Source organism: Balaenoptera ricei, chromosome 17, assembly GCF_028023285.1.
Source record: "Balaenoptera ricei isolate mBalRic1 chromosome 17, mBalRic1.hap2, whole genome shotgun sequence".
Classification (NCBI taxonomy): Eukaryota; Metazoa; Chordata; class Mammalia; order Artiodactyla; family Balaenopteridae; genus Balaenoptera; species Balaenoptera ricei.
The window spans coordinates 62,047,548-62,074,773 of NC_082655.1; the positions used below are offsets into that span (position 1 = coordinate 62,047,548).

At 39.1% G+C, this 27,226-nt stretch overlaps 1 protein-coding gene across 4 annotated transcripts in view; it reads right to left on the reverse strand.

The window, feature by feature from the left end:
- The window catches only part of ZFHX4 (zinc finger homeobox 4), a 176,827-nt gene that overhangs the window by 132,729 nt on the left and 16,872 nt on the right, over nucleotides 1-27,226 (reverse strand). For 2 of the 4 annotated variants that reach the window (XM_059901410.1, XM_059901411.1), the window contains exons 2-3: nucleotides 18,783-21,418; nucleotides 17,412-17,914 (exon numbers count right to left, since the gene is read on the reverse strand). In XM_059901410.1, coding sequence (XP_059757393.1) covers nucleotides 17,412-17,914; nucleotides 18,783-21,372 — 3,093 coding nt within the window. In that variant the 5' untranslated portion in view covers nucleotides 21,373-21,418. Of the gene's footprint in view, nucleotides 1-17,411; nucleotides 17,915-18,782; nucleotides 21,419-22,519; nucleotides 22,608-27,226 lie in introns of those variants that run through there. The other 2 variants (XM_059901412.1, XM_059901413.1) reach the window with 2 other exon arrangements.

A 27,226-nucleotide genomic window follows, 5' to 3' on the forward strand; every position in this document is an offset into this window, starting at 1 on the left:
GCAACACAAATCCACTAATGCTTTAATTTGTGACACTGCTAACTGGTATTAACAGATTATGACTATGAAATGTCCTTGCATTCATACTGGCACAGGCAGATGAGATGTCTGTCAGCGTAGAGCAAAACGCTCTAGGTCACACAAACATGTAACACTGTCCTATGTCTTTTACTTGAGCACAAACCTCCAAAGGTTTATATACACTTATGTGTGCTCAGGGAACATCATCCTTAGATAACCAAATGCCAGAGGTCCAGCCCAGGCAGGACAGGAAACTTCTATTCTTCACTGATCTACATGCATCAGTTGGACTCAAGTAACTGATCTAGCCAATCAAATGAATAGGAAGATCTTGAAATGATTGGTTTGATTTTTTTTAAGCAAATAACTCAGTTATTTCATTAGCTTGCTCTTTCACTTGGTGGGAAGAGGGATTGTTTTACCTGGGTCTTTTGTGGAACACAGGCTATATGGCCAGTGGGACTCAGATACAGTTTGGCTTTGGCATTTTACAGTAGATCAGGGGTCAGCACAGAACTGATTGATTATTTCAAGTTGATCTACAAAAAAGAGGTATTTCTTTATGAAATAGACAAAGATCTAGTCTTTAACATGCAAGTGGTTAAATGCAATAACTTTTCCAGGGTTGTGTGTTCTGACAATATAGTTTCTGTTGCTTATGAAATTGATCATTGTATTTATTTGCTTCTTTTTAGCATTGGTTATCATTGTAGCTGCCAGTGTATCTGTATTAGATGCTATATTTGGGAGAAAAGAAGAGTACAGATATCATTAAAAGAAAATTGTCAAATTATAGATGATACAATACACGGTTCTCTCTCATAAACAAGATAAAGTGATATACACATGTACATACACACATCTATACCTACACACACACACACACACACACACCTCACACACACCCCACACACATACACTTATATCCACATCTATGGCGAGAAAGAAAGAGAATATGCAAAACTCCAAAAAACAAACCTCAGGATCTGCCATCCTAGAATAGCAAGAAAATGAGAAATTGCGGAATCATTACAGAGAGCTACAAATGAGCGTACAACCCAGCAAGCCTGTGGAAGTTGACTCTCCTGAGACCTGTAAGATTCCTGTTCAGAAAACAGACTATATATCTGCTGCCTGGGGATATCTTTGTGTACGAGGAGAGTGGATTTCTGCAACTATGATGAGGCAACGCATGATTCCAAAAATTTACCAGCAAAGATATTCCTCCAAAATTCAATCCAGGGGCCTTAGTTTTTTTTGTTTTTTTTGTTTTTTAACCGACATCTGGACTGAGAGAGTAGTTTCTTGGCCCGACAGTTCACTAAAGTGCCAGACTTTCAACAAAAAAACAGCTGTTTTGTGCAGAAAGGTTTTCTTTATAAAGGTTTGCCATTTTTCCTACTGAAATGGAATTTTTTTTTTTTTTTTTTTTTTTTTTTTTGTATATCAAAACAGGTCAGACTTTTGTCCTTAGGGGCAAAACCAGGAGCAAGACAGAGGGCAATGCCTTCCACGACTTCCTCAGACAGAGTATGCAGGACTGACAGACTCTGGCAACGTCTTAGTCCGTGAATGGACAGAACACAGGGGACAGCGGAAGACACAGCTTCCTCTTCTGAACAACGAGGTACAGATGCTAACGCAGCCCCACTCAGTAGACCCTCCGCAGTCACTACCGGTTCAGGAGGCTTCAGATCGACGGTGACTTTCACAGCCCACCAGCCCAGTGATCCTCAAATCCGACTGACGGTCAGGATCATCCATTTAAATGAAGAGATTCCGGGCTGCACCCCGCCCCCAGAGGTGGTGGCCTTGGCGTCAGTATGTTGTGAAAGTTCCTACAGGGAATCTCATGTTCACCTTTAGTTCATTCAGCCTTCCGCACACATTCTGCACAAATCCGTCAGCTGGATATGCAGCCATTTCTAGAATGTCTTCTCACAAAAATGTTTCCTGACCAGCCCCCCCCAAACAAGTTCAAAAGTGCTTTCACTCTGATCAAATCTCACTGGTAAATAAATGCCTTTTTCTACAGGACAGCCGATATCTAGCGAAGTCAATTCAGTTCAGCCCTGGCTACTTTTCTAAATACCTCAATACAGGCTCTCATTCAAATTCTTCACTTTCTTTCAAGAGTAGAGGATGAGTTTGATTTACACAAATACCTATGTACTAATGACACAAATAAATGTGCCAGATCAAAAACAACTACTTATATTATTTGTTCACAAAGGTAAATAATTGTTTCTTTGCCTCATATGTGATTCTGTGTTTAATGCTTGTCTCCTCCACTAAACTGTAAGCTCTACCAGAGCAAGGCCTGTGTCTGTCTTGTTTGATGCCATATCCTTATTCCCCAGCACAGGGCCTGACAGAGTGGGCTCTCAAAAGATTAAGTGACATGATTAGTCAAATAAGTAAATAAAGAACAGGGGATTCAGAGATGTGGTTTAGTTATTTCTCTATATACAATTATTACCCTGCTTCCTGTTTACAAGAAAAATACATAAACATATATCTGCAGATTAAACAAAACAATGGAAAATCTGAAACCTGATAAATATGTGCAACTACCTCAGCAATTTAAGATGAGATACTTGTTAAAGCTCAGAATAAATTCAGCTCTAAGAATGACAGACGTGATTACGTGTAGACCAGATCTCAACGACCGTTAAGTTAATGCTGACTTTCTAATCATGATGGTAACTCAGTACCCATTTTACAGATGAAAAAATTGTGGCAGCAGCCAAAAGGCAGAAGCAAATTAATGCCAGACACAGAAGCTTTAAACATTCATTTTTCAGCTGTGTGAGCTCCACTTACTACTACACATTTGCAAATTCACACTTGGCAGATTTGAAAAGTGGTATTTAAAAGTGTCATACACAGTTCCTTTTCTGCGGTCAAACTTCTAAGAAAGAATGGATACTGAATTTAAAGCACATAAAAGGATACACAAATAGTTATTTTCTCTGAGCTATATTTACCCATATTTAAGTTGATGAGTATAGTATAGCTACATTCCTCTTCGAAGCAAATTTCAATTGAAGGCCAGTTGGAGAGAGAAAGTTAAGAATGGCTTTTCAGGAATGACAAGTCCTAGCTATAGTAGTGTAACCAACTGCACTCACAGAAATTAAAAAGGGAAGTGTCTTACCAATAACAAGAAAAGCAGAAGTTATCTCCAAGTACAAAGAGCAATGCCAACGGAGTAGATGTGCTGACAAGACACGAGTAATATTTTCCACATATAAGAAAAGCTTTCATCTCAGACTGCATTTTCAAAGCTATTTTTGTACCTTAATTAAGATCTCTAGAACTCACTGGAGTGTTTTTTTCTCCATTTACTAATATATTAACTAAGGCACAGAAATGCTTGCCAAAAACCACATAAAGAGTGAAAAAGTCAGCTGGATGCTTCAAGACAGAAAATGCCTAACTCTTTTAAACTTTTCTTGAGCTACAGAGGGCTGCAGGGAGATAGATGGGCATATCTTCCACTGCCTTTCTCTGAGACATCATCCCACACTCTCCCACTGCACCCCACCCCCAATATACTAATAATGGGAGGGCATCAAAAGTGATACCCACCTTGTCAAGGCTTATTTAAGCTCATCAGTGTTCCTGGACGTAAGTGCCGAAAGAGTCATCCAATCTTTCAGTCTCACTGTGTTTCAGACTCAAGAAAGCAGCTCTAGGGAATCTTTTAGCCTGAGACAATATGAGAGCTTATCATATTCTCTTGCATAATTTTTCCTTAAAAACTTTTTTCAGAGTAAAACAGAAAGGAGAAATGATGCAATGTTATGTTCTAACAGTAGGAACCCTGGCAGCCCAAGCCCTGACCTTACCCTACCCGTGTGAGCAGGAGGTCTCTGGAAATTGAAAACGTCAAGGTCATTTGTAAGTGTTTGAATAGAATAGGATGATGCCTGAAATAGCTACAGATAAAATATCAAGACCATTTACCACTGATTAATTAGATTAGCTTAGAAACAAGTCTATTTTTGTTTTTATATCTAGAAAAAGAAAAAGAATCCTTCTAGCTAGCAAAAAAAAAAAGCACCGAGTAATATTTCACTTTATCCACATCTTTACCACTCTGAAAACATAAAAATCATGCTCACAAAACATCACATAGGTGGGGAGTGGGAGGCAAGAGGGAGAGAAAATTTAAATTATACTGTTACTGTGCATTATTTTTCACATTATTTTTCAACAATGGGACATCTTGTGTGGAAACAAACAGCCACTTTATCAAAGTTCTGCAAGGCAGGAATCTAATTTCTTCCATAAATACCACAGGAAATCTAAATATTAACTTTCTGGATGACACAAAGGAGTAAACATTGCTAAAATGTGTTATATAGAGGAGTAAAAATGTCCCTACAAACTTCTGGAATTCAGAAAAGCTGTTAGGGACAATTCACAAGGGAAAATAAAGCGCAGATAAAAAGCATTGTATAGTTTCTTCGAAAACCTGCAGAGCTTCTTGAGGACAGGAACTGCTTCATATACCCTCTGTGTCTGTTTTATTCACTAGCACAGTGCAAGGAGGACAAACAAGCTTTTGTGTGTTACTAACACACCAATCTAACAAAATGTGTTTCAGTAATTATCATAAAATCTACCAATTTTTCATTCGTTAAGGAGAATTCAGTTCACAAACATTTTTCAAAGAACATTGTATAAACCAAATAATGGTTTACATTCTGACCTAAAAAAGAACTAAAAACTATGTAATGTTATCAGTGATTTTTCTAATTTGCCAGTCCTCACTACCCCCTCCCAAAGTCTCTAAATCTCTATCCATCTCCTCATTACTTCTTTTCTTACCCTCTCAGAGGATGTCCTTCCCAAAGATCAGCTATTACAGTTATACTCTTACATGCCACAGATAAGGCCTTCCTTTCCAGACATCTTTCTCAATGTATCTTCACTGGGACAAAGTGTCCTCTTTAAGACGGTGGGTGCTGGAACCAGTCAATCCAAGTATAAAGCCTGACTCAGCTGGCACTGCTACCAGCTGTGTGACCCTGGATAAATTAATTAAGCTTTCATCGCCTTAGTTTCTTCATCTTCAAAATGGGTATAATAATAATGCCTACTTAATAGGTTTGCTGTTAGAATGAAATGAGTTAATATATTTCAAGAACTTAGAAGATTACCTGCCACCTAGTAAGTGCTCAATAAATGTTCAAATTTTTCTCATTTCACTTGTTGGCCATGGAGCAGAATATGCATAAAGAGCATCAGAAGAGTGATAAACATGTGTAATATTTTCTAAAGGAAAAGGATCAGGTATAAATAAGAAGTGACCAGCAGTACTGAGTCCAGTTAATATCAGTGATTGCTCTTTTGGGAATTCCACTTCTAGGTATAAACCTAAGAGAACGAAAACACATGTCCACACAAAAACCTATCCACAAATGTTCATAGCACCATTATTCATTAGAGCCAAAAAGTGGAAACAACTCAAATGCCCATCAACTGATGAGAGGATAAATCAATGTAGTTTATCCATGCCATGGAAATTCCATAATAAAAAGGTATGAAGTACAGATTCACGCTGCAATATGGATGAATCTTGAAAACATGCTCAGTGAAAGAAGCCAGTCACAAAGGACCATACATAGTATGATTCCATTTATATGAAATGTCGAGAATAAGCAAGTCTATATAGACAGAAGGCAATTAGTGGCTGCCTAGGGCCGGGACAGGGGAGGTTGGGATTATTGAGGGGGGGAGGGGTAAATGGCAGAGGATTTCTTTTTGGAGTGTTGAAAATGTTCTGAAATCAATTGTGGTGATGATTGCATAATTCTGTGACTATTCTAAAAAACGTTGAATTTGATGCTTTAAATGGGTGAATTTCGTGGTACATGAATTATATCTCAACAAAGCTGTTGCAGATTAAAAAAAAAAAAGCAGCAAGAAACCAGAATACAATGGCCTCAACATTCACTGCACTGCCCACATGGTAGGTTTTGTAGTTTAGTTCTTTTAGTTCCTCCCTTTTCTATTTTAGAACTGATTTCTTGAGACTTTTACTCACATTTTCCTCAATAATTTCATGCTTAATTATTGAGATTGCTGTCTTATTTCATCATTTTCCCCTATGGACATCGACAGTTGATCAATTTAAGAAGATATTTGTTCTGATTACCTAATTCCCTGAATTTCAAGGATACTTTTGAGTCTAAGTGTCTTGTATCTGTGTGACTTTAAGGCAAAGAAAAGAATAGAGTACTAATTAGATAGATATTAATTTGAGAAACTCTTTGCTTTAAAAGATAACTTTTCAAAAGACTTAGTGCTCAAGCCTTTGTAAAAAGATACCTGCTCCAATGGTGGGACTAGGACCTGCCTTCTATAAGGTGAAAAAAGGCTAAATGTGCTCCCCCAGTTGGTGAAGCCATTTACTTTCTGGAGCACCTATCACTTTTACCAAATCATAACCTGTTCCCTGAACCTTTGATTAGTCATGTGTACATACAGAACTGATTTCAGGGCTTGTGGACGAGTCTTGCACAACATCATCAAAGGTTTATTACCTCTAGGGACTGAGAACACTTACAATTTGCAGAAAGAGATTTCTGAGTTCTACTTTAAAACAAAATAAGTAGGCATTAATGATTAACTCATAATCTTCAACAATTTTTTAAAAATAAGTCTTCGTATACTGTATTCTCACTCATTTCTCTCTCTCACATACACACAGACACACACACACACGCGTGCATGAGCATGCAATTTGTTTTAGGGTTTGAGCAAAATAGGTATAGGTAGGTCTCTTTGGATACATACTGAAAACATCACTGGAGTACTGGCATTTTGCCTTTATAATCACCAAACACGTGAGAACTGAATATATCCACATTCTTCTATACCCACTGATAAAGAATTAAATGGTTCACTTTTTAGAAAAGTGTTCACAGACTTTAAAAAAATCAATTTCGATGTATTTCTGTATCAATGCTTTTCCAATAAGTTATGAAGCCATTACTTTTAAAGGGGTAGCCACAGTTCTACAGGAAGAAATAAAATGACCTAGTAAGTGCTACAGGAACTTATAAGTAAATATTATACCTGAGAGTCTATTTTGAAACATACATCTAAGTAAATGTCGACACAATTAAGCAATAGGAAATGTTTGCATTTTTGACTTAAAGATGGTAATTCTATTGCCATGTTAAGAATGAATACTCTAAAAACTAAAGAATTCTTCATAAAACCCATCTTAGTTTTTCTAATATTTAAGGAATTAACAGAGCCAGAGACTCAATTTCTCTGGGAAAAAAAAAGTTAGTTATGAATTCTCTTTGGATCTATTTTTAAGGAATTTGGTTATGATCCTGGGGTGTATCTTCTCAGGAAATACTCATGATGGAAAAACTTGGTACGATGGTTCCATCCAAATGTTTTTTTTTTAATTAATTAATTTGCTAATAAAAATTATAATAAACCAAAACAAATAAATTAAACCAGAACTTGCTTTTAGTCAAATTCTTTCTCAAAAGACATTGAGGCGCCTCTGTTTAAAAAGCGATGATAGTATCTCAAAGTAAGTAAGAGAGCGTTTTCTCCCTTCCAAAGTTTGTGTAATATCAATTCACCAAATGAAATAAATTCTGAAAGGTATATTCCGCTGTTTACATATTTCCCATTTTAGCATGTTAATCTTATTTTAAAAAACAACACTATTTATTTGGTGTAAATTGGGGAATCATTCTCCCCTTCCCTCATGTCTGGTGTCACCTGCCCTGTTACTTAGTGGTAAGTGTTGAATATATGTTGAGTTTAAAGGAGATACTTTGTAAACTGACACTCTTCCAGAGGTGATGGCAATCAGAGTTGCTACCTGATTTCCCACAACTGAACAATGAATGACTTCAGGCCCTAAGGACATATGCTAGTATTATTTTCAGGCCTGCCAAATAAATAGTGAGAAATATTTAAAGTCTTTAAAAGATACTGCCCATCATAATTATCCAAATGTCCTTGCATCCTTTACACACACCAGCTTTGGTATTGGGAGCTTCTCTCCTGCTAACAGTTCGGTCACTTCAAAACTAAGACTATTCTTACTTTCCATTAAAAGAATATTTCATTAATGAGTATGGTCAACTGCAGCAGTGTCAATGACTGAGAATTTTTTGCAGGATCGGTAGCCAGATTCAGGAAGGCAAGCTTTCCTCAAGCATCCCTAAGGGAAGTCCATGTCAATAGTTCTAAAAAGTTGTGGGCCGGTTCCTTGGAATCATTAGCAAAATTTCGAGGAGGAGAGAGGAAAGGAGTGCATTAGAAACCTATGGTGGAAAGAAAATTCCTGGAAGCTTGGAACAAAATGAATCAAAGTAAGAAGTAAAAAATACAAGTTAAAAAAATAATAATAATTCAAAACAAGATTATTTTTAAAAATGCTAGTTATGTAGCAAATGAATAGGACTTCCTCCAGTAGTTATAAGGATGTCAGGAAGAGGGAAGAGGAGACTCAGGTCCTGGGCAGAGAGTAGACTGTGCTTTCCTTGTTGCTGTGTAGGAAGTTAAATGCTTAGGGAGGCACATTCCATCTTTCAGGTCAGCAGGGTACCATTTAGTACATTACTGCTGAAGTACCCTGGTGACCTGAATGAATTAAGGCAGCTTCCAAAGGTGCTTAACTTGCAAGCACTGAGAGCTCAGGCACTCAAAGTGATAAATATTCTATGAGTCCTTTACTATTTAATATACCAAACACCCCAAAATGCCAGCAAAAGGAAAGTTTCTTTAAAGGGAAAGAATTCTGTTGTGATAGGAAAGAGTCAGGTAACAGTTTGAACCCGCAGTCTCTCCTTCGGGCTTGGAGATGCCCGCAAGAGGTGTAAGTTCATCATGCCAGTTGACTGCAATCGTGGGTGCAAACCCTACCAGCCAGCTCTTATGTTACATTGCATCTGCAATGTCTTTAAGGGAATCTGTAACTTGAAGGAATAAAGGTGGGCTCCAAAATAACTAACCCTGGAGAAAACGGTTGTTTGCCTCTGAGGCCCCCAGCCCTTCTCTTCCTTTCTCACTCTCTGTTCTTCCTGTTCTCAAGTATTATAACAAAATGTTTTCATTAGCAAAGCCTCATACTGTGGGCGAAGGCTTGGGTTGAAAAGAGACCAGAGTGAGAACCCCAGCACGTGGTCTTACTATCTGTGAGGACTTGAACAAGGAGTTTTGCTCTGAATCTCAGTTTCCTCATATGTCAAAATGGGAATAACAACATATAACTGTTGGGAAAAGTAAATGAGACAATGCACATAAAATGCTTTAACTTATGATTGTTGTTCAAAAAGTTGTGCCATTTTAAGAGGTGTTAAATGGATAAGTCAAGTATCAATACAGTTTCACTGACAACAGACTGGCATCAGAAAAAGGGATATTTTTGGTGAGATTCTTTCCAATAGCTTGTAAATCATACATAGACAGTCAATTACCAACTCTATCAATAAATAAGTCTCTTCTCGACACAAGACACAAAATCATGGACTGAAAATCAGTATGTAAAACTTTTAAAGCTTTCCTCCCAAACTCGAATCAAGCAATACAGTTGGACTTATCAATAGCTCATTTCTTTACATCCTCAGCACTGCATTCCACTAATTTTTATCAGCAGATATCCAGGGACAAAGAATTCTTCAACCCTAACCGTCCTCCACACTACTCCCTAAAAATTGAGTAATCAGAAAATATAACCCTAACAGTTTTCCCTTAAGCAACAAGGAGAGAGAAGTGTATATTCTATGCTTCCTAATATTTCCAATGAAAGAAAGTATTTAGGAAAATCTGTATCAATAAAGTATTGAGAGTATGGTCTCAATACACATTTATATTTACATATACATATTTAATATATGTAAGTATTATATTCAAAGCTGCAAAAGTACTTTTCCTTTAGGAAACCTAGAGTGTTAATAAAATATTATAAAACCAAGTGAAATGAAATGTTGCCACATGTAAGTGTTATTTGTGATAATACAGAACTGTCATTACAATAATTTACCTTTAAGCAGAATTCTCGACAGTACTGCAGACTGGAGTTAGAAAGATCCCCCAAGACTCAAACTAAAGTAGCATCCTGGTTCTAGAAGGGAATTGACTGAAGTTATAATCTGACACATTTTGCATTCTTTAGTAAGTGGTTCTCTTCTTCATTTTCTAGGCAATGCATCAGTGGCACCATCCTCATGTTTAAAGGACAACATAAACGTTCCAAGAAATAGAAAAGCTCTATCCTGCTCTGTAATTCCCACCATAACCTTTGTCTGAAACTGACTAACAAAGTCGTACACCACAAGACAGCAATGAGTCAGCCAGGACATACAAGTGACATTGTTCTACATGTACTGATGACCCAAGAAAGCAGTCACACTCAGCCTTTTGACCAACCATTGTTGAAAAAAAGCATGGAAGCTTTCAAGGGCTAGTATATGGATTCACCCCTTAATTTGATTAATGTCCCTGCCACACTGGAAGAACAGAGTGAGTTAGGAAGCATCACCTTAGAGAAGATGGTTTGTATCCTTCCTCATTAATGGGACACAACCTCCTGTAAACAGAGACATTTAAAAACCTGGCCCAAAGGAAGTGCTTAATGAACGTTTCTGTATTTATTAGAAGTAGAACTTGGGATGTCATTTGGGCATTCTGCAAACAGAACATTAATCACCATACTCCTCCTAGGTTACAGAATCTGTGAAGACGTTTCCTAACGGGTTCTAGGGGGCTGTGCCTCCATCGTTGTTCTTCTTTTGAATAATCATATCATCATAAGCTCTCCCGCAATACACTGATAATTTGGGGGAAAAAAGTGCCTTTGAAGGCTTGAATTATCTGAATAATGAACAAATCTCCACGTCTAATTGAACTCAGCCTAAGCAGAGGCTCAGACTCCAAGCAAACTTGGTAAAGCATTTCCAGTAGAACTCAGACTGGCCAGATGTTCTGGAAGCAGAACCGTGGTCATTATGCACATGCCAGCTCCACCACACTCCATCCCGGGCCAAGACCCTTTCGGCAGCGCGAGGCCTGCTTAACATATGACTCTGGCCGCCTTACCACGTGGCATCCTAGGACCCATCTGAACATTTCAGCGATTTTAAACGAGCTCCACTGACAGGGATGATTACGTGGAAGCCAAAGAAACAGACAGGGAGAGCACGTTCATTATGAGATATAACACCTTTGTCTGCATTCCCTAAATGACCTCAGGTTGGGGGACCCATAGGGATTTACTAATTTGGGTTAAACCATACCTACACTTCACATGAGACAGAATGAGCACAAGTTATACAAAAACAGTAACATAAGGCCCAAAGTCTGAGTTGACACGGTCCTGGAGTGAAGTGAATGGTAGTGCCAGAGTTTTCACTGCTTCTCTGAAGTGGAGGGTTGGGTGTGATGTGTGTGGGGTGTGTGTGTGTGTGTGTGTGTGTGTGTGTGTGCGTGTGTGTATCCGGAAGAAGGGAAATGCAGGAAGCTCTTAGGGTGGGGCACCGCCCTATCACAACTCCATCCCTGATGTAACCACCGTCTCCCCTCACACATTAGAAATTCATCCAGGTCAAGCGGTTCCTTTAAAAGCAAATGCACCTTGGGAAAGACCTGAAAGTCATTTACACCTTTGGATGCACTACTCTGCTTTTATGAAAAAGGCTTCTTTCCTCCTTAATGAAAGGAATGCTCGTTTTCTTTGGGGAATTAGATGGGTAATCTCGCAACACGGAGTATTTCCATGAAGAGAAGTTCTAGATGAGAGAACAGTAAGGATTTCAGCCAAAGAGAGAAGAGAATAACGACGTGTGCCTGATGTGTGGGGAGATGGTAGCACTAGTTAAGGAAAGACTTGTCAGAAATAAAGTAGGAGGATTCCAATGACACGCTTTGCTTTCTTTAAATTTCGTCTGGGTTTGTTAACAATTTCACACATTAAAAATCATTTTATCTATCCACACACGGATGTAATAAGTTGTTAATGCCTGGTCTAAAGTAATCCTTCTAGGGATTGGTACGTATTAATATATATCTATATATATGTGTATCTATCTATCTATTATGTATCTGGATAGACAGACATTTTTGGTCATTTCTTCCTGGTGGAATACAAAGAGGGTTCTCAGCTCATAATGTAGTATATATTTCTCGCCACGTGAATGCAGTGAGAATGCCCATATTTGTGCTGGAGTAGCCATGTTCCAACACATGGCTGTGCTTCAGTAAATGTCAAGCTTAAAAACAGAAGTAGACATAGTAGTAGGGCTGGCCAATTGCATTGTGATCTGAAAACACTAGTGATTTATTAGTTGCTATTAGCTAACCAGCTGACCTCTATTTGATCTGTATATTTATTAGTTATAAGTATTAGGCAAGCATGTATTTTTCTACTATAGAAACTTGTTTTTTCGGCCTCTGCCTTGTCTTTTTATATGAGAATACAACAGAATAATTTGAGTTGTGATTACTTTTTTAAAAAATAAATCCTGCAACTGAAATTAAATTTCACACTGCATTTCAACCTTGAAAGGAACAGAAATCTGAAACTAACACAGAAAGTGCAAAATTTTCCATATTCACGTTAAGGTTTAGCAACAGAAAAGAAAAACTTTTGTTTATCTCTGAAAACAGCTTTCTTCATCTAAACAAATGACTAGAATAAGATTAAGAAAAACCTGTTTTGGTTTTTTAGATACACACACATATTCCAATTTCCTTTTGCACAATGACTTTTATGCATATGGGTACCACGCAATCTCCTAACCTCTTTTACCATCGCACTGGGACAATGACAGTTCAATAACTGAAATGGGTATATTTGATTTTAAATTGCAAAGTTGGGCTCAGGCCTATTGAAATGAAAATGCTTGTAATTCTTTGTTAATTCCAAACTGATTGGGTTATTATTTCCTACCAGTTAAAAAAAAGAAAAAGCAGAAAAGGCAGGTGAAGCTAATTATTCCATTTTTTTATTTCCTTGCCATGTACTTTGCCCAGCATGGTTTTTGCATTCTCTTCTGTGACCCTCCCCAGCACGTTGATTTCAGTTCTTAACCCGGATTCTTTCATCCATAACATGGATGATGAGAAAACTCCGAAAATGTTCCTTGGGGGAATGTTACACTAAAAGTTACCTAGGACTAAGTCCCACGTGTCATCCTTTGCTCACCATGGAGACAAGAGATTCATTCACTGCCCTCAGCCAATTTGAAATCCAAATATGAAAACAGCATTATGGAATTCAGACAGATGATTCTCCTTCACAACTGGCAGATGCAGGAAGAAAAGAAAAAAAAAAACTAGTATAATTAAGCTTTTGACTTTGAACCAGTGAAGCCATGAACACCTCACTTAAAAATACCATATAATATTATCAAAGCAGCTAAAGCGCAGGTGTGGCAAGCGTATTTGCATGCCCTGCGCAGGATGGTGGTCGACCAATCAGCTGGCCAGAAAAGTCTCGGTCATTCTATGGCAAGAATAAGGTAAACTGTAAATCTGAAATATTACCAAAGTCTTATTTGTTCTTTCTCAGTTAGAACGTGTAGTGCTAAGTGGTTTTCATTACATTTTTTTACTGGACACTTTAGAAAAGGATTGGGATCATTTAAGGGGTAGACCAAATTGCAGTGCATTTTTTTTTAATGAGGGTTGGAAGTAAAGGAGTTTCTTTAATACGTCCATGCATTAGCCCATTATTCATCTTACAAATATTTATTGAGGACTCATTATGTGAATATCAATCGACAGAAATTTGTAAAGGATGCAAAGGCTTGAAATTGGGAAAACATAATCAAATCGAATAAAGTGCTTAGCTGAGAACACTGTGTTGGCATTATATACAGATGCGCGCACACACACACACACACACACACTTTACCTTGCAACACTGATTGTAGCCATCTATGCATTCAGTACTTATTAACCTCACTTTAAACATACTTTCAGACATTAAAAGAGAAGATTAAGGTCAATATGCAGTTTCATTTTATCGTTTGAATTTCCTAGCCCAATTTTGCTTCGTTAAAATTTCCGGAGGAAAAAAATATCAAAATTTAACAGTGCTTACTGCTTCAGAGAAGTTTGCCTGAAGAAAGGACTAAGCTTTTCTTAACAATAACAAAATTCCTTTAAGAAAAAAAAATCCTAAGGTAAAGAATACTGCCAAAAAATGAACACAGCTTTGTTTGTTTTTGCAGTCATCATTAGCAATAGACATAAAGCTATTCTTTTTTTGAGTCCATATGGAAAAATCATCAACACATTCTGCCTCTGGGTTCTTTGCCAAAATACCGTAACCCACAAGCCTTCTACCTTAAACATGAAAGGAAAAGGTGTTGTTCTGGTCAAATAAAGAAATAATTTTTACTAGCATACATCTAATGTTAAAGCTGCCTAAATCCTGCCAAATACATTAAAACGACATCTGTAAAACAGATTTTCATTAAATTGATCAGGTTAAAGTTAAGCAGCTAGGCAGATGATGCTTTTAAGCTACCCCTTAACCTTTAACCTTTAACCTCCTTAAACTGGAATAAGGACACACACATCTTTGAGGTAATGCTGCTTCAGGCTGACCATGCAAGAGGTAAGTGGCCTATTCAAATTGCCCCGACACATCCCCACATTTGGAGTGTTATGAATCAATATGCTGTCAATGAGGAAAAGAGCTGTTTTCTCCCAGCTCTGTATTTGTCTTTTAACTGCTACTTGTCACTTTCCCTTGAAGTCTGAATAATTCACGATGCAAAATGATGTAAATTAAACTCCTAATGAAAATGAATTTTATATAGGCGGTTATTATCTAGTCATTAGCTCAGACACCATTTTAAGTCTAATTTTAATATTTTCACCGTATTACAGACCATCATTTTTTTCCAGGCCTAGGCCAATTTGTTAGGGTCTCATTTAAAAGCAATTAATGTTACTTTTGGAGCAATTTTATTTTGCCGACACAAGCCGACCAAGCTTACTAATACCCTCATTGCTGCACTTGAAAATCCTCTGGATCTGACTCACACAGTTTCTGTAAATCAGTTTAGAAACAGCATCCTCAACACATTGCTACTCTGGAGGAACTTTTCTAGTGACTTCTAGAAAGAATGAATGCTCCTTGAAGGCTAATGCAAAATAATATAGTTCAATTGCCCAATACCAAGTTTCAATGGCTCCAATATTTCTCTCTTCCATCTTCCTTTAATTCAAGGTAAGTTTGTTCAAAGTGTGTTTTTATTTGTTTGTTGACCATTTTTAGACACCACACCACAAGGACACTTGGGTATTTAAGAGATAAGCAAATAAAAAAGATGGGGGAAAAGTCAATTTATATATGAAATATATATTAAATATATATATATATTATATATTAAATATATATAAACATATATATATATTTAAGGTAAGAGTACATATAGCCTTTGGTTCTGGGATCTAAAGCTCTCTCTGCTTTAAGGCCCTCTTTATAAGCAAGTTCTATCTCATCTGGTTGTTACACTTTCAAAGACAATATCCAACTCTCTCTGAAAAGCAACTTCAAGGGTAACCCTGACACCTAGCAAACTGCTCTACAGACAGTGAGGGTAGTTAATCCATACTCATGGAGTGAATGGATAAACTTAATGCACACATACACATGTGTAAATAATCGTCAAACAATTAGATTAAATAACCTTTCCCGAGAAAATAAACAGGAACGCTCTACCTTTCTTCAGCTTCCCACATGAGATTAATAAAACAGAAAAATTTGTACATTTATATCTTCTATTCACAACATGTTAATTTAAAGTGTTAGAGGAGCTGTGTGAATACAAACACAGTTCATGAATATTCTACATAGCTCCCAGGGTCAAGATCTATTATTTATACAAACTTAATGTTTATTTTTTTTCTCCTAGGTATTCTAAAAGTTTTAATAGTTCAGGTATCAGCAGAAGAAAAGTTGACAACTGAATTGTCTGTCAACTGTTGCTGTAAAAGCTATGAATTATAATACAATTAATCCATTATATTATATTTTCAATACCATCAACTTAGAAGCTTTCCATCTTACGTCAGGGCCTGTACTCCCCTCAAACTGTATAACCCAAATCTAATGCTTTCATTATTGATCCACAGAGAGCCAATATTACAGGAACAACGTTACAAATTCTCACACCACGACTTTAGGTTTTCACGCTCAGTACATCAATCCAGCATTTGAACTTCAAGAAACAGCCCAAACAAATAGTGGCAGGCCAACCCAAATAAATAACTCTTGCCCCTGCTCGAGATAGCCACAATCTGCTCTTTCTGTGGTCTGTTTATAGTTCGAAAGAGCATTAGAAGAGCCATAGGTATTATAATCACTGGTTGACTCCTGATAGTAATCACTGATTTCTAGTATAAATCAATAGATAACACTTGCAAAATGGATTTTGTAATCATATTTAGAGCTTGTTACGATGACTAATGGTTTGCAATATTTTCTGAATTTTAATATCCTCTGGACAAAAGTTTTTATAAGTTACCAAGTTATCCATCATAGAAATGAATCTGTTACATTTGTACATGAACCAAGACAATCAAGCCAATCCAGTAAACAAACTGCAGAAAATAAATTAACCAGTAATTAGGTTCAGAAAAAGTCAAGACAAGGTATGTAACAAATGATGTTCATCGCTTGCGCGTGTTCATTACATCCGTATAGTTTTTTTTCCCCCTGTAATATTAAAAGTCTAGTTGCCATCCAATGAACATTTTTACCTGCGCCACACCCACTGAGGGGGATAAAAACTTTACTAGCTGAGAAAAGTCATGCAAAATAACAACAGAGTTAAGTAGGAGACTGACAACTGATGCTAAGGGAGGGCGTGTTTTTACTCAATACCACCAGGAGCTTGCAGGGAAAAAAAAAATCAAAAACCACACATAGTGTTTGGATCATCCTTGTTTGTCACCAAACAAAAGATGATGCACTCACAAGGCAGCGCTATTTTTGTCCTCTGCTCCCTGAAACCATTAATACTTAGCTAAGAGTGTTGCTATGTTGTTGTTTTTGATCAATCAATAAAAGAGGTTTAAGAGTATTATTTTATATATGGAAACACTCAGAAAAGTGATTTTATTTCAGGGCAACCAGTAGAGTGATCAATCCCACGGAGATACGTGTAAAAGGGACATATGGCAAATCCTTTAAATATATTTTCTGATTCCATCTACTTCAACAGGCTCTGCATTTAGCAACGTGAAGCAGAAACTGTGGCTCTTGCCCTTCTACTTTTTTTTTGTTTTTCCTCTCTTTTTTCCTTAACTTGCAGATTTGTGGTCCAAGCTCCAAAACAGTTAATTCCCTCCTCTACTCAGCGCCAAGGGAAACGGATGACACTGCTTACCTTGTAGAGCTTCAGGGCTGCCTCGTGCCTGTGATTGGTGGTGTGCAAGCGTAATTTATCCACGCTGTTGGTGTAGTAGTCACAGGCGTTACATTTTAGGTGAACGGGGTTGCCAATGGCAATGCACTTCAGCCTCCACTCATTGCTTTTGCCCCCTTCTTTAATGTGAGCCACCAGTTGATATTTCTGCATATGTTTATCAGTCTTGCAGTGGAGCTGGAAGTTGGCTTTGAGCTGAGAGTTGTAGTTACAGAGCTTGCACTGGTAGATATCTCCAATTACAGCCCTCCATTCCTCTTCTGGGAGGGAGCGCTCACTGCTCACATGCACGCTTAGGGCCTCCAGGCTGTCAGAGGTGAATTTGTTGCAAACAGCGCACTGGAATAGCTTCAGCGCTGGGTCACTGATATAAGGTGACAGCTCTCCTGCAGTAAGGAGGGACAGGTCATCACCCATTAGCTGACCACTGGCAAGCCGGATTTCAGGCGGCAGCTCATTATTTACTACAGGAAAAAAAAATTAAAAGGAAAAATAGAGACTGGAAAACACAGCGCACACAAAGGAACCTGTAAAATAAAGTCTTGACAAGGAATGTGCTTTCTCTAGAGCTTAAACTATAAAAAGCTGTAATAGGATTGAATCAGGATCAATTACAATCATCCCTTTCAACTTCTAAATTCCCTCATCAGATAGCTTTAATTACTCCTACTGGGCATGATGTCATTCTGAAATTTGTATTTTCCAGGGCAGCAAAGTTGATCAATACCATAAGAAAACAGTCACGTGCTTGCAATTTAAGCACCTAGATAAACTTACATGAGCACTAATTGTTATTTCACAATTTGTCTAAAAGCTTGATGAGATTTGGCTAATACTGTATGCGTGCCTGCAATCTACCGCCAAATAGCTGGGGTAAGGTAACGGTGTTACTGTTCGTTTAATTATCTTCAATCACAGACATTAAAATATTTTTCAAAAAAATCTCATGAAAAATAATGGCATACCCTTTGGAAGCTCAAGTTTGATATTTTAGTGCATAATTGCCGAAATTGAAGCTATAAACCTAGTAAGGTATAGCTAACGATGACAGGCAATTAATGCCAATTAGTATGTGTTAATCAACCTCTTCCAGGAAAACAAAGTTTGCCAACTCCTCTTCTGCGGCCCTTGCTCCCTTAACTCCTTCCTCTCTGAAGTTAATTCAGGTTTGAAGTGAAGCACAAATGGTTGGATTATCGAGCTTAACGAGAAAGTCCCTTCTAGTAAACTGTCCCCAATGTGTCGGCACTCACCACTTTATCTGGGTGCATCACGCCAAATCAAAATGTGATGAGAAACTAACAGCAGTGCGGAAAAGCAGTAAATACTGACCAAGTCCCGGTGCCAGAGCGGCCGCTGTCGCCGGGTCCAGCTGGAATGGATTGATCATCAGCTGCGGGTCGCCGGGGTTGTCCAGCTTCATCCCGGTCAGGCCTATATTCTGGGCCAGGTAGTACTGATACAGCTCAGCCTCGGCCGGGGCGAGGCCCAGGTGCAGGTTATGCTGGATCTGCTTCATGTTCTGCTGCAGAAGCATCATGTTGTGCATGTGCTTTTCACTGGTCATGTGAATCCGCAGGTTCCGGGCCACGTTGGTTTCGTAATCGCACACCTCGCAGCGCCAGGTGGGTTTCTGCTTGGGTTTGGACGGAGAGGGGGTCCCGCAGCCACTGAGGCTGGGGTTGGAGGTCGGGGCCGAGTGGCCGAACACCTGCTCGCCGTTGCCATTTTGGAGATTCTGCACATTGTTCAGGTGCTTGTCCGACTGCATATGAATACTGAGGTTGCCTTTGGTAGTGGTGGAGTAGTTACAAACCTCACAGCGGAAGGGTTTATAGCCACATGTGTAACTCTCGCCCCGGGCGAGCCTGGGGTGAGGCTGTCCAGTCTTACAATAAACGCAGGAGCCGCCCGGCTCGGGGTGTTTCTCCTTCATGTGGGCCTCCAGGGTCTGCTGATATTTGTAGTGCCAGTTACATTTGGGACACTTGAGCGTTTTGCATGAGTTCCTTGAGTGCATCATAGTCATATGACCCCCAAGAGACCTCGAGGACCCCAAAACCGTGTCGCACTTGGGACACTCGATGCCACTGCCCGGTGAGCCGTCCCCGCCGGGCCCCGGGGTGCTGGGGGCGCTCGGGGTGAAGCCGTGCTGGTGAGGAACAGCCGCGCTGTCTTCGTCCCCCCGGGCCATCTCACTTGGGTGAGCAGCCGTGGCACCGTCTTGACTGGCACTCGCTTCTGCCAGGTCCTTGCCACCGAGGCCGTAGCCGGCGGCGACACCGCCCCCGGCCCTGACGGCGGAGGCCTGCTTCTTCTTTTCTGGGTCGTCAGAAACAGTGGCCGAGGAGGACGAGGGGCCCTTTTCGATGAATTTTAGCACACTGGATGATAAAGGAGAAATGCTTTGGTTTAAGAGAGGGAAATCTTTGTTACCAATACCATCGGTGAGTTCACCTAATACTTCCTCGTCGTCAAGTTCATTGGAGTACGCATCCTCTTCGTCCTCATCTCCCGCCTCGGTGGGCTCGCTCTTGACCGGGCACTCCCCGTTGGGGTGTAAAGCGTGGCTCTCTTTTGGCCTTTCACAGTTGTTCTCTTGGTCTTTGCTCTCTGACGTCTTGCTAGACTCCGACGATGCGTGGCTGAGGGAGACGGAGGTAATCGGGGTGCTCACTACTAAACTAGACAGCCCCCCCAGAGTCACTTCAGCCTTTGGCATTTGGGTGATCCCCAGCGGCTGCTCTGCTGAGCCGGGGCTGCTCGCGCTGCCCTTCAAGAAGGCAAAGCCAGCCGGCAAAGAGTCACCATTTTCAACATGAAAAGCGCTCCATAAACCGCGGAAGGTTGGGTCGGGTCCTATGAGGTTCGTAGTAGAAAAATGGGGATAAACAGAAGTGGATTTTTTTGGTTCCAGAAAGCTTATAAGAGGTTCTTTGTCTTTGCCGATCCCCTGTATGATGGCGGAGACGCACTTGTTACTGAGGAGCTTCTGTTCCTCCTCGTTAAGGGTCATCCGATGATCATGCACAGCATGGGTTACAAATGACCTGATATAACCGAAAGACAGCTTGCACAAGAAACACATTAAAACGGGTTTCCTTTTCCCATCGCTAACACAACCATCGAATTTGGACAAGTCCACATTGTTGGGGACATCTTTGGACACACAGGAGTTTTTGGCTGAGCCATCACTGGTTAGATAGTCTTTCTCTCTCTTGTGTCGGAGATCGTAGACACGGAAACTGTGCAACACAGGACCAACTCCTGCTAGTGCTGAGGTATTTGGGAAAGCCTGATCGGCCGTAAATGGTTTCCCGAGGGATGAAGCGATATGAAAAGTGTTGATGATCTGTGGGTAGAACGACAGAGGTGCAGAAGCAGGCTGATCACTTTTCTCTCCAGCCGATGCCAGGGAGTCCAGAAACATGGCTGTAGAAAAGAGTTTGCTATTTGCCCCAGTCTGTGCATTCTGCCCACTTTCTTTGGAGTCCTCAATTATATAAGCTGACCCATCAGGCTGGTAAACGATCTCCCCGGTCAGATTTTCCACGTCACTGTCCTCTAACTCGCTGATCTCGCTCTCGTTGTCATCCTTCAGGACCGGAAGGCGGGCATTCGGGCAGTGGTGTTCCATGTATTTCTGTAAACTGGGAAAAGAAGTAGCACATTCGTTGCACGGTATCTCCTTGGCTGAGGTAACCTGAGTGGCAGCTGCATTCTCGACGCTGAAACCCAGCAAGACTTCACTTTTGCGCTCATCCGTTTTCAGGTTGTCATCTGTGGAGCTGTTTTCCCTGTCAGGCTCCATCCCTGCAACTTTCTCTGGCACCTCATTATCAAGTTGTGCCGTTCCACATAGCTTTGATGTGCTCTGCCCATTTTCCTGCCTTGAGATAGGAGGGGAGTCACAGGTTTCCATGGCAATTGCTACATGGGGATCTCATTTCATCCAGCCTGTCAGGGACCTGGATAAAAAATAAGGTGAGAGGAGCCATTTTTATTAAATGATGACACAGCTCACTAATAGCCCATCACTAATTTACAGCTGCTGTAAACTCATACTATCTAAAAAGGTGAGGGGGAAAAAGTTAAAACCAGCGTACCTATCTATCACAGACAGACTTTGTATAAATGTAGCAAAATAATGTAGATAGCTATCACAGGCATGCCTAGACATCCAAAGTGTTTTTGAAATCACTATGAGCATTCATCACAAATCTAAAATTCATATCAGTAAGCCGTATTTTTTTTTCATTCCTGTTTTCTGAAAACGGATAGAACATACGTAAAAGCTTTAACACCCTTTTAATAGAAATCTAAATGGCTTTCATAGATGACAGCGGGAATAAAAGGACAACACAAATAACTTGTAATTTTTTAAATTTACCTTTTACTTTATCAGGCAGTGACTAGAAGGGGGGATGCGCGAGGGAGGGAGACCAACAATAAAGGAGCCTTAAAATGAGAAATATTACAGTCACAGGCAGCACGAACCAAACTCTTCTCTGGTTTTCATTTTGCCAGTAAATCAGCTTACTACAAATCTTCCTTGTGCAAAAGCTCTCAGCAGGTATCTGGCTGGCCCTGATTAAGCACCAATCACAATTCTTCCCCACACTTCAGTCACCTCAATAGGCACCAGAACAGAAATTAATATTTACTGCAACCAGTCCTACCATCCTAGGGGACAATCGTATTCACTCCGTTTTTTTTTTTTTTTTCCCACTGCAATACGTAATGAACACCATTCCAAAAAGCATTTTGATGTTATCAATCCTGGTGAGTTGCCCATCTCTCAACCACTGCCTCAATCAACATCTCCCTTGGCTTAACAAATCATACCCAGGCACTACTGATGAAAATACTTCAATCTTTTTTTTTAGCTTTCTCCAGGCAAGCATCTTAGGCCATAAACTCCCTTTGTTGAGAATAAGATGCACTCTACAAAGCCATATCAGTTTCTGGTAGCACGGCAAGGTACCAGGGGAAAGTTGGGCATAGGTTGGTAAAAATGCGTTCCCTTTCTGTGTGTCAGTATGTATGTGTGTGCCCACTTGTGTGTGTACCTACAAACCTCAGCTACTGGAACAGCAGCTTGATTGGGGCTTAAGCTTCTCTGAGTCGCTGCAGATCTCTCCATTTGCAGAATGATTCCACTATACACGAGAGTTGAGTGGTCTCAAACTTTAGTGCTTGTTTTCATTCTGTGACCCAGGCACCATCTTGATTTTATGAAACAGGTAACCCATCTTCTTTCAAATCTCAAAACAGAAGGGACTCAGAACTTCAAAGCAAAAAGCCCTGTAATGTAAAAGTATCAACACTTTCACGCACGCTGACGATTTCTGAAACAAGGAAGGTTGACGCGGCTATACTGCATTTCGTGTTCTACTGGGGACCTGGCTATACTGCATTACGTATTATATTGGGGAGGATGGACACGCGATGACTCCTCCTGGATACCCCTCCCATCCCTACATTCTATTGTGTAGACTTCACAGTGGCAGAGAGCTAAGAAGAAAACATAACTCTGGGCTCATCAATATTACTAGGCATTTTAGAAATTCCTTTTCAAAAGTTCTTCTAGAAGAAAGACATCCTTGAAGGTCACTGGCGTATTAAGTATGAAGAATAACTTCTTCATACTCTCTTTACTGTAATCAAATTTCATCTTAGCTAAATCAGAGAGGAAGTCATCAGTTTCAAATACATCAAAAGATCTGCACAGATTGAAAATAAAATCAAAATTCGTTTTGGTATCTAAGATGCTTAAAATGACATTCTAATTGCTCACGAATCAAACATCACAAAGCTTCGTGTGTAATTTTAATCATTGAGGAGCTCCAGGTTAATTATCCTCACGGCATGCATGCAGCTTTTAAAACTCTCTGAAATAATCTGATAAATCCCCAAACGCGTGAAAACCTAATAATTTTCTAATTAGTCCACAAACATTAATGTTTACCTTTGCATTTACCAAATCTGTACGAGGTATACATACTGAAGGCAGCCAAAATGTCTAAAATAGAATCCCTTAATGGACTAAAAGATATGAGGAAGGCAGGAAGAAAGAAACTGGAGAGTTGGAGTGGAAGCAAAGTGGTAAATAATACTAAATTAATGATCCTACATTAAAATGTAAAGTTCCAGGACCCAAAGTAGTTTTTTTTTTCTTTCCTATGGTAACTTCGGCAGATATGTGGAAGAAGATTCACCTTAATTACAAGAGTGAGGAAAGTTCTCAAACACTTTACAGCTTCGTAAAGAAGCTTCTGAGCTATTTTTATTATTTGAATTCTGTTTTACCTGCACGCCTACAACAGTTCTCAGCCTACAAAAACACTTACTAGAATTATTACACACATGCTGAATGCACCCCAAATGAGTTATATGTAATGTGCAGTTAATAATTTTGGCCAGATGCCGAATGGACTCTGCAATATTTCTCTATATGAAATACTGCGGAGTCCATTCATGGACTCATGTCAATATTTCTCTATATGAGGTAGATCCTCTCTTTTTATTTTATCTTAACAGAACCAGAAGTAACTTCAAAAATGTAATGACATTATTGCTATGTGAAAACTATACTACAGTGTCCATCACAGGTCAAAGCAATGTGGTAGGATATATTTTGTTACAATACTCCCACATAACTTTACACAAAATTGCCTATCAAGTTCTTCTCACAAGCTACACATTAATCAGAAACTAAGTCAAATACATAGTAAGTCTTCTCTGCAATCAAATTTACATTTAATTCCGAAAGCAACAGTAACAAAACTATCTGAACTGATAGAGCTAGTAATAGATTTACCTGATTTTTAAATTTGTAGCCATAGACTATGACCATGGCAGTGTTTACCAGCATGTTTGGATGGAATCGCTTTAGTTTGTGCAGGTAAAGTTATTTAGATCAGTATGTACCGTGACACTGAATATGATGCTAAGTGATTTCACTGTCACCAGTGTCAGACAAGATCTTTCTTTTATCAACGTGTCCCACTTAGGAAATTTACACTAAAGTTTATAAGTCCCAGTTAAAAGACCACAAAGACAACCATTTAACTTAAACCACAGAATTCATTCCAAAATGACTGCATAACAAGTAAACTCACTGTAAAAGTTGCTTCACCCTTTAAGCTGCTTTCTATTTAGTCTTCACCAATTTCTATTCTCTACTGCCATACATTCTATTAAAAAAAAAAAAAAAAAAATCACCCAAGTCCTCAAGAAATCTCAAAGAGAAAACCTAATATAATTTTAATGCTAAATTCAGAACAATACATACCTGCTGGTCTGCTTGGAATACGTGTACACAGTTTTGGGTATTCTCAGTAATTCACAAGATCAGTGACTTTGATCATGTAAATCCCTTTTTCGGAACTAATGGACAACATGCAGAAAAGAACTTTTATTGCTTGTTCTGCCTTGCTTTCGTCCTGCAGTCACTGCTGCCTAAACTCTTCTCTGCTAAATGACCAAACCCACCTACCAGGAGGCTGGCTAATGAAAGGGGGTGCTTTCTGAACAACAGAAGAATTCCTTTGCATTCAGAAAGCAGAGTTCCCATTAGAACCCAAAATCAGGCCAGTTTTACCTCTGTTTTTTAATTGAGATCGTCCCAGCCCTCCTCTGTAGCACAGTGAGACAGTGTTTGTGAAATGATTAAAAAGAACGTGATCTGAACAAGAGGACAGAATAATGGGAAAGGAATGCTAGGTTAGCCACTCTGCTAAGTGCTGGGAAAGAAGACCACTGTGCCCCTTTGCCTATTGTTTTTATTCTCATCTGCTCTTTAGCCATCTCATAATACTTTGAGTCGTAATTCCATTTTAAACGGGTTAAAAGTTGTCTACTTACAAGGGAATTTGGTAACAAGTTAGAAATCCTAAATATATATATATATATATATATGTATATAGAGAGAAAATAAATAAAAATCCTTGAATTATATCAAGTTTCCAAAAGGTCATCACTGTCTCTGCTGTGGCCTTTTCCCCATCCCAAATCCTCTATCAATATGTCATAGTGAGTTAGGCAAAGACAAAAGAGAGGCGCAGTGTGAAAACGGCACATATATCTAATCCTGACAAAGCAATGAATAGACCTTCACAAGTATAATTATACTTGTTTATTTGTTGCCACGTACAGAGAACTGATGAAAAAAATCCATCAAAGTGGTATTATGCAGACACCAAGAGCTTCTTTTCTTCGGTTGCTAAAGCCACATTGAAGCTTAAATTCCTTATTGTTAAATTCAGAAGAAAGAAAAAAAAAAAAGATTTTTGGCTGGACTTTTTTTTTTTGCATCATTTGCTGACAGATCTTTTGTGTCCTAGGCTGTATTAGCTCACACTGCTACCTCATTTTTACCCATGCTGGAATTCATAATTACAAACTACTGTACAGAAGCTTTTAGAAGGGTGTGGTGTGCTGACCAAGACGAGAGGGTAGTGAAATCTGGCTTTTGATGTATATCAAAACACAGGTAAAGTACCTGTGTAGAAGCACCGGTTACGTCAGAATACATATTTGATCTCAGTCTTTTAAGTTGGTTGCTGGTGGTTTTCTTTACTCAGCTTTCTCTGCAATTTGCTTATTTTAGTATATGTTTAGTATTCCATTAAAGATTGCATAACATCTCCCCCATTGCAGTATTAAAAACGTTAGCAATAAAGAAGGCAAATACAAGGATGTCCAAGGATTGAAAATATTGAGTAAAAAGATTTCAAACCAAACTATTAAGGAACCATTATGTTCCAATAGACACTAAATTACATAACTTAACAAAAGCACATTTTTCGAGATGGGGGCGGGGCAAATAAGCTTTTTTTTTCTTGCAGGATAGAAATATATCAAAGTAAAAGCAATCTGCATAGTTAATGTTTGTGAGCTTTACAATTTAAAACAGAAAAGCTGTAATTTTTCTTTGCTGGCAATCTGGAAACACTCTGGAGTTAATTACAGCTGATTCGGAGTGAACCACACAAACAAAGACCAGTCTATGTCCAGACAATTATACTGCATTAACCAGCTTAGAGCTTCCTGCTGATGTTTCAGGGGTCTTCTGTTACACCCTTCTACCTTCCCAGCACGAGAGAAAATGCTTCTGCAAGAAGGAATTAATGAACAGAGCTGCAAAAGAATGTGTGACGACCTCTCCTGACACGGCAAAAACTTTCCACCCATGTCACGACAAAGGGGAGAAGGTAATTAAGTTTGAATAGAAGGATGTAACCAAATATAGTAAGCACCTAAACCAAGCACATTTTTAAAACAGGAAAGTTGACAAAGACAAACAGGAGTGTGTAAGTCAATGAAGTCATTTTCCCCTGTTTTCCTCTCATTTTTCTCATTAAAACCTAAATTAGCTATTCAGTGCAGATTTATTTCCTTCTCATAAACAGGACCCTTATAATCGATGCTTCTGCCTCTCGTTTTTTCTTCCTCTTCCTCTCCCTCTCTTTCCAGCCTCATTTTCCCTCATTCTCTCTCTCATCTCTAAACCTCCATGGACTTTAAATGACAATTACATGTCATTAAACACATGTGTTGGAGAACTAAAGAGGAAAAGTACTCTTTGCCAATGGGTCCGATAGTTCTTAATTTGATTAGTTGTGGGAAATAGGAATTTTACTCAGTTTTCTTCGCAACTTTAATCAAACTCCAGCTACTTTCCTTGGAGAGAAATCAATAATCTCTCCTTAACCAAATTACACCATTATATGACTCATTTTATTTGTTTGCTTCAGGAAAATTTCATAATCAGT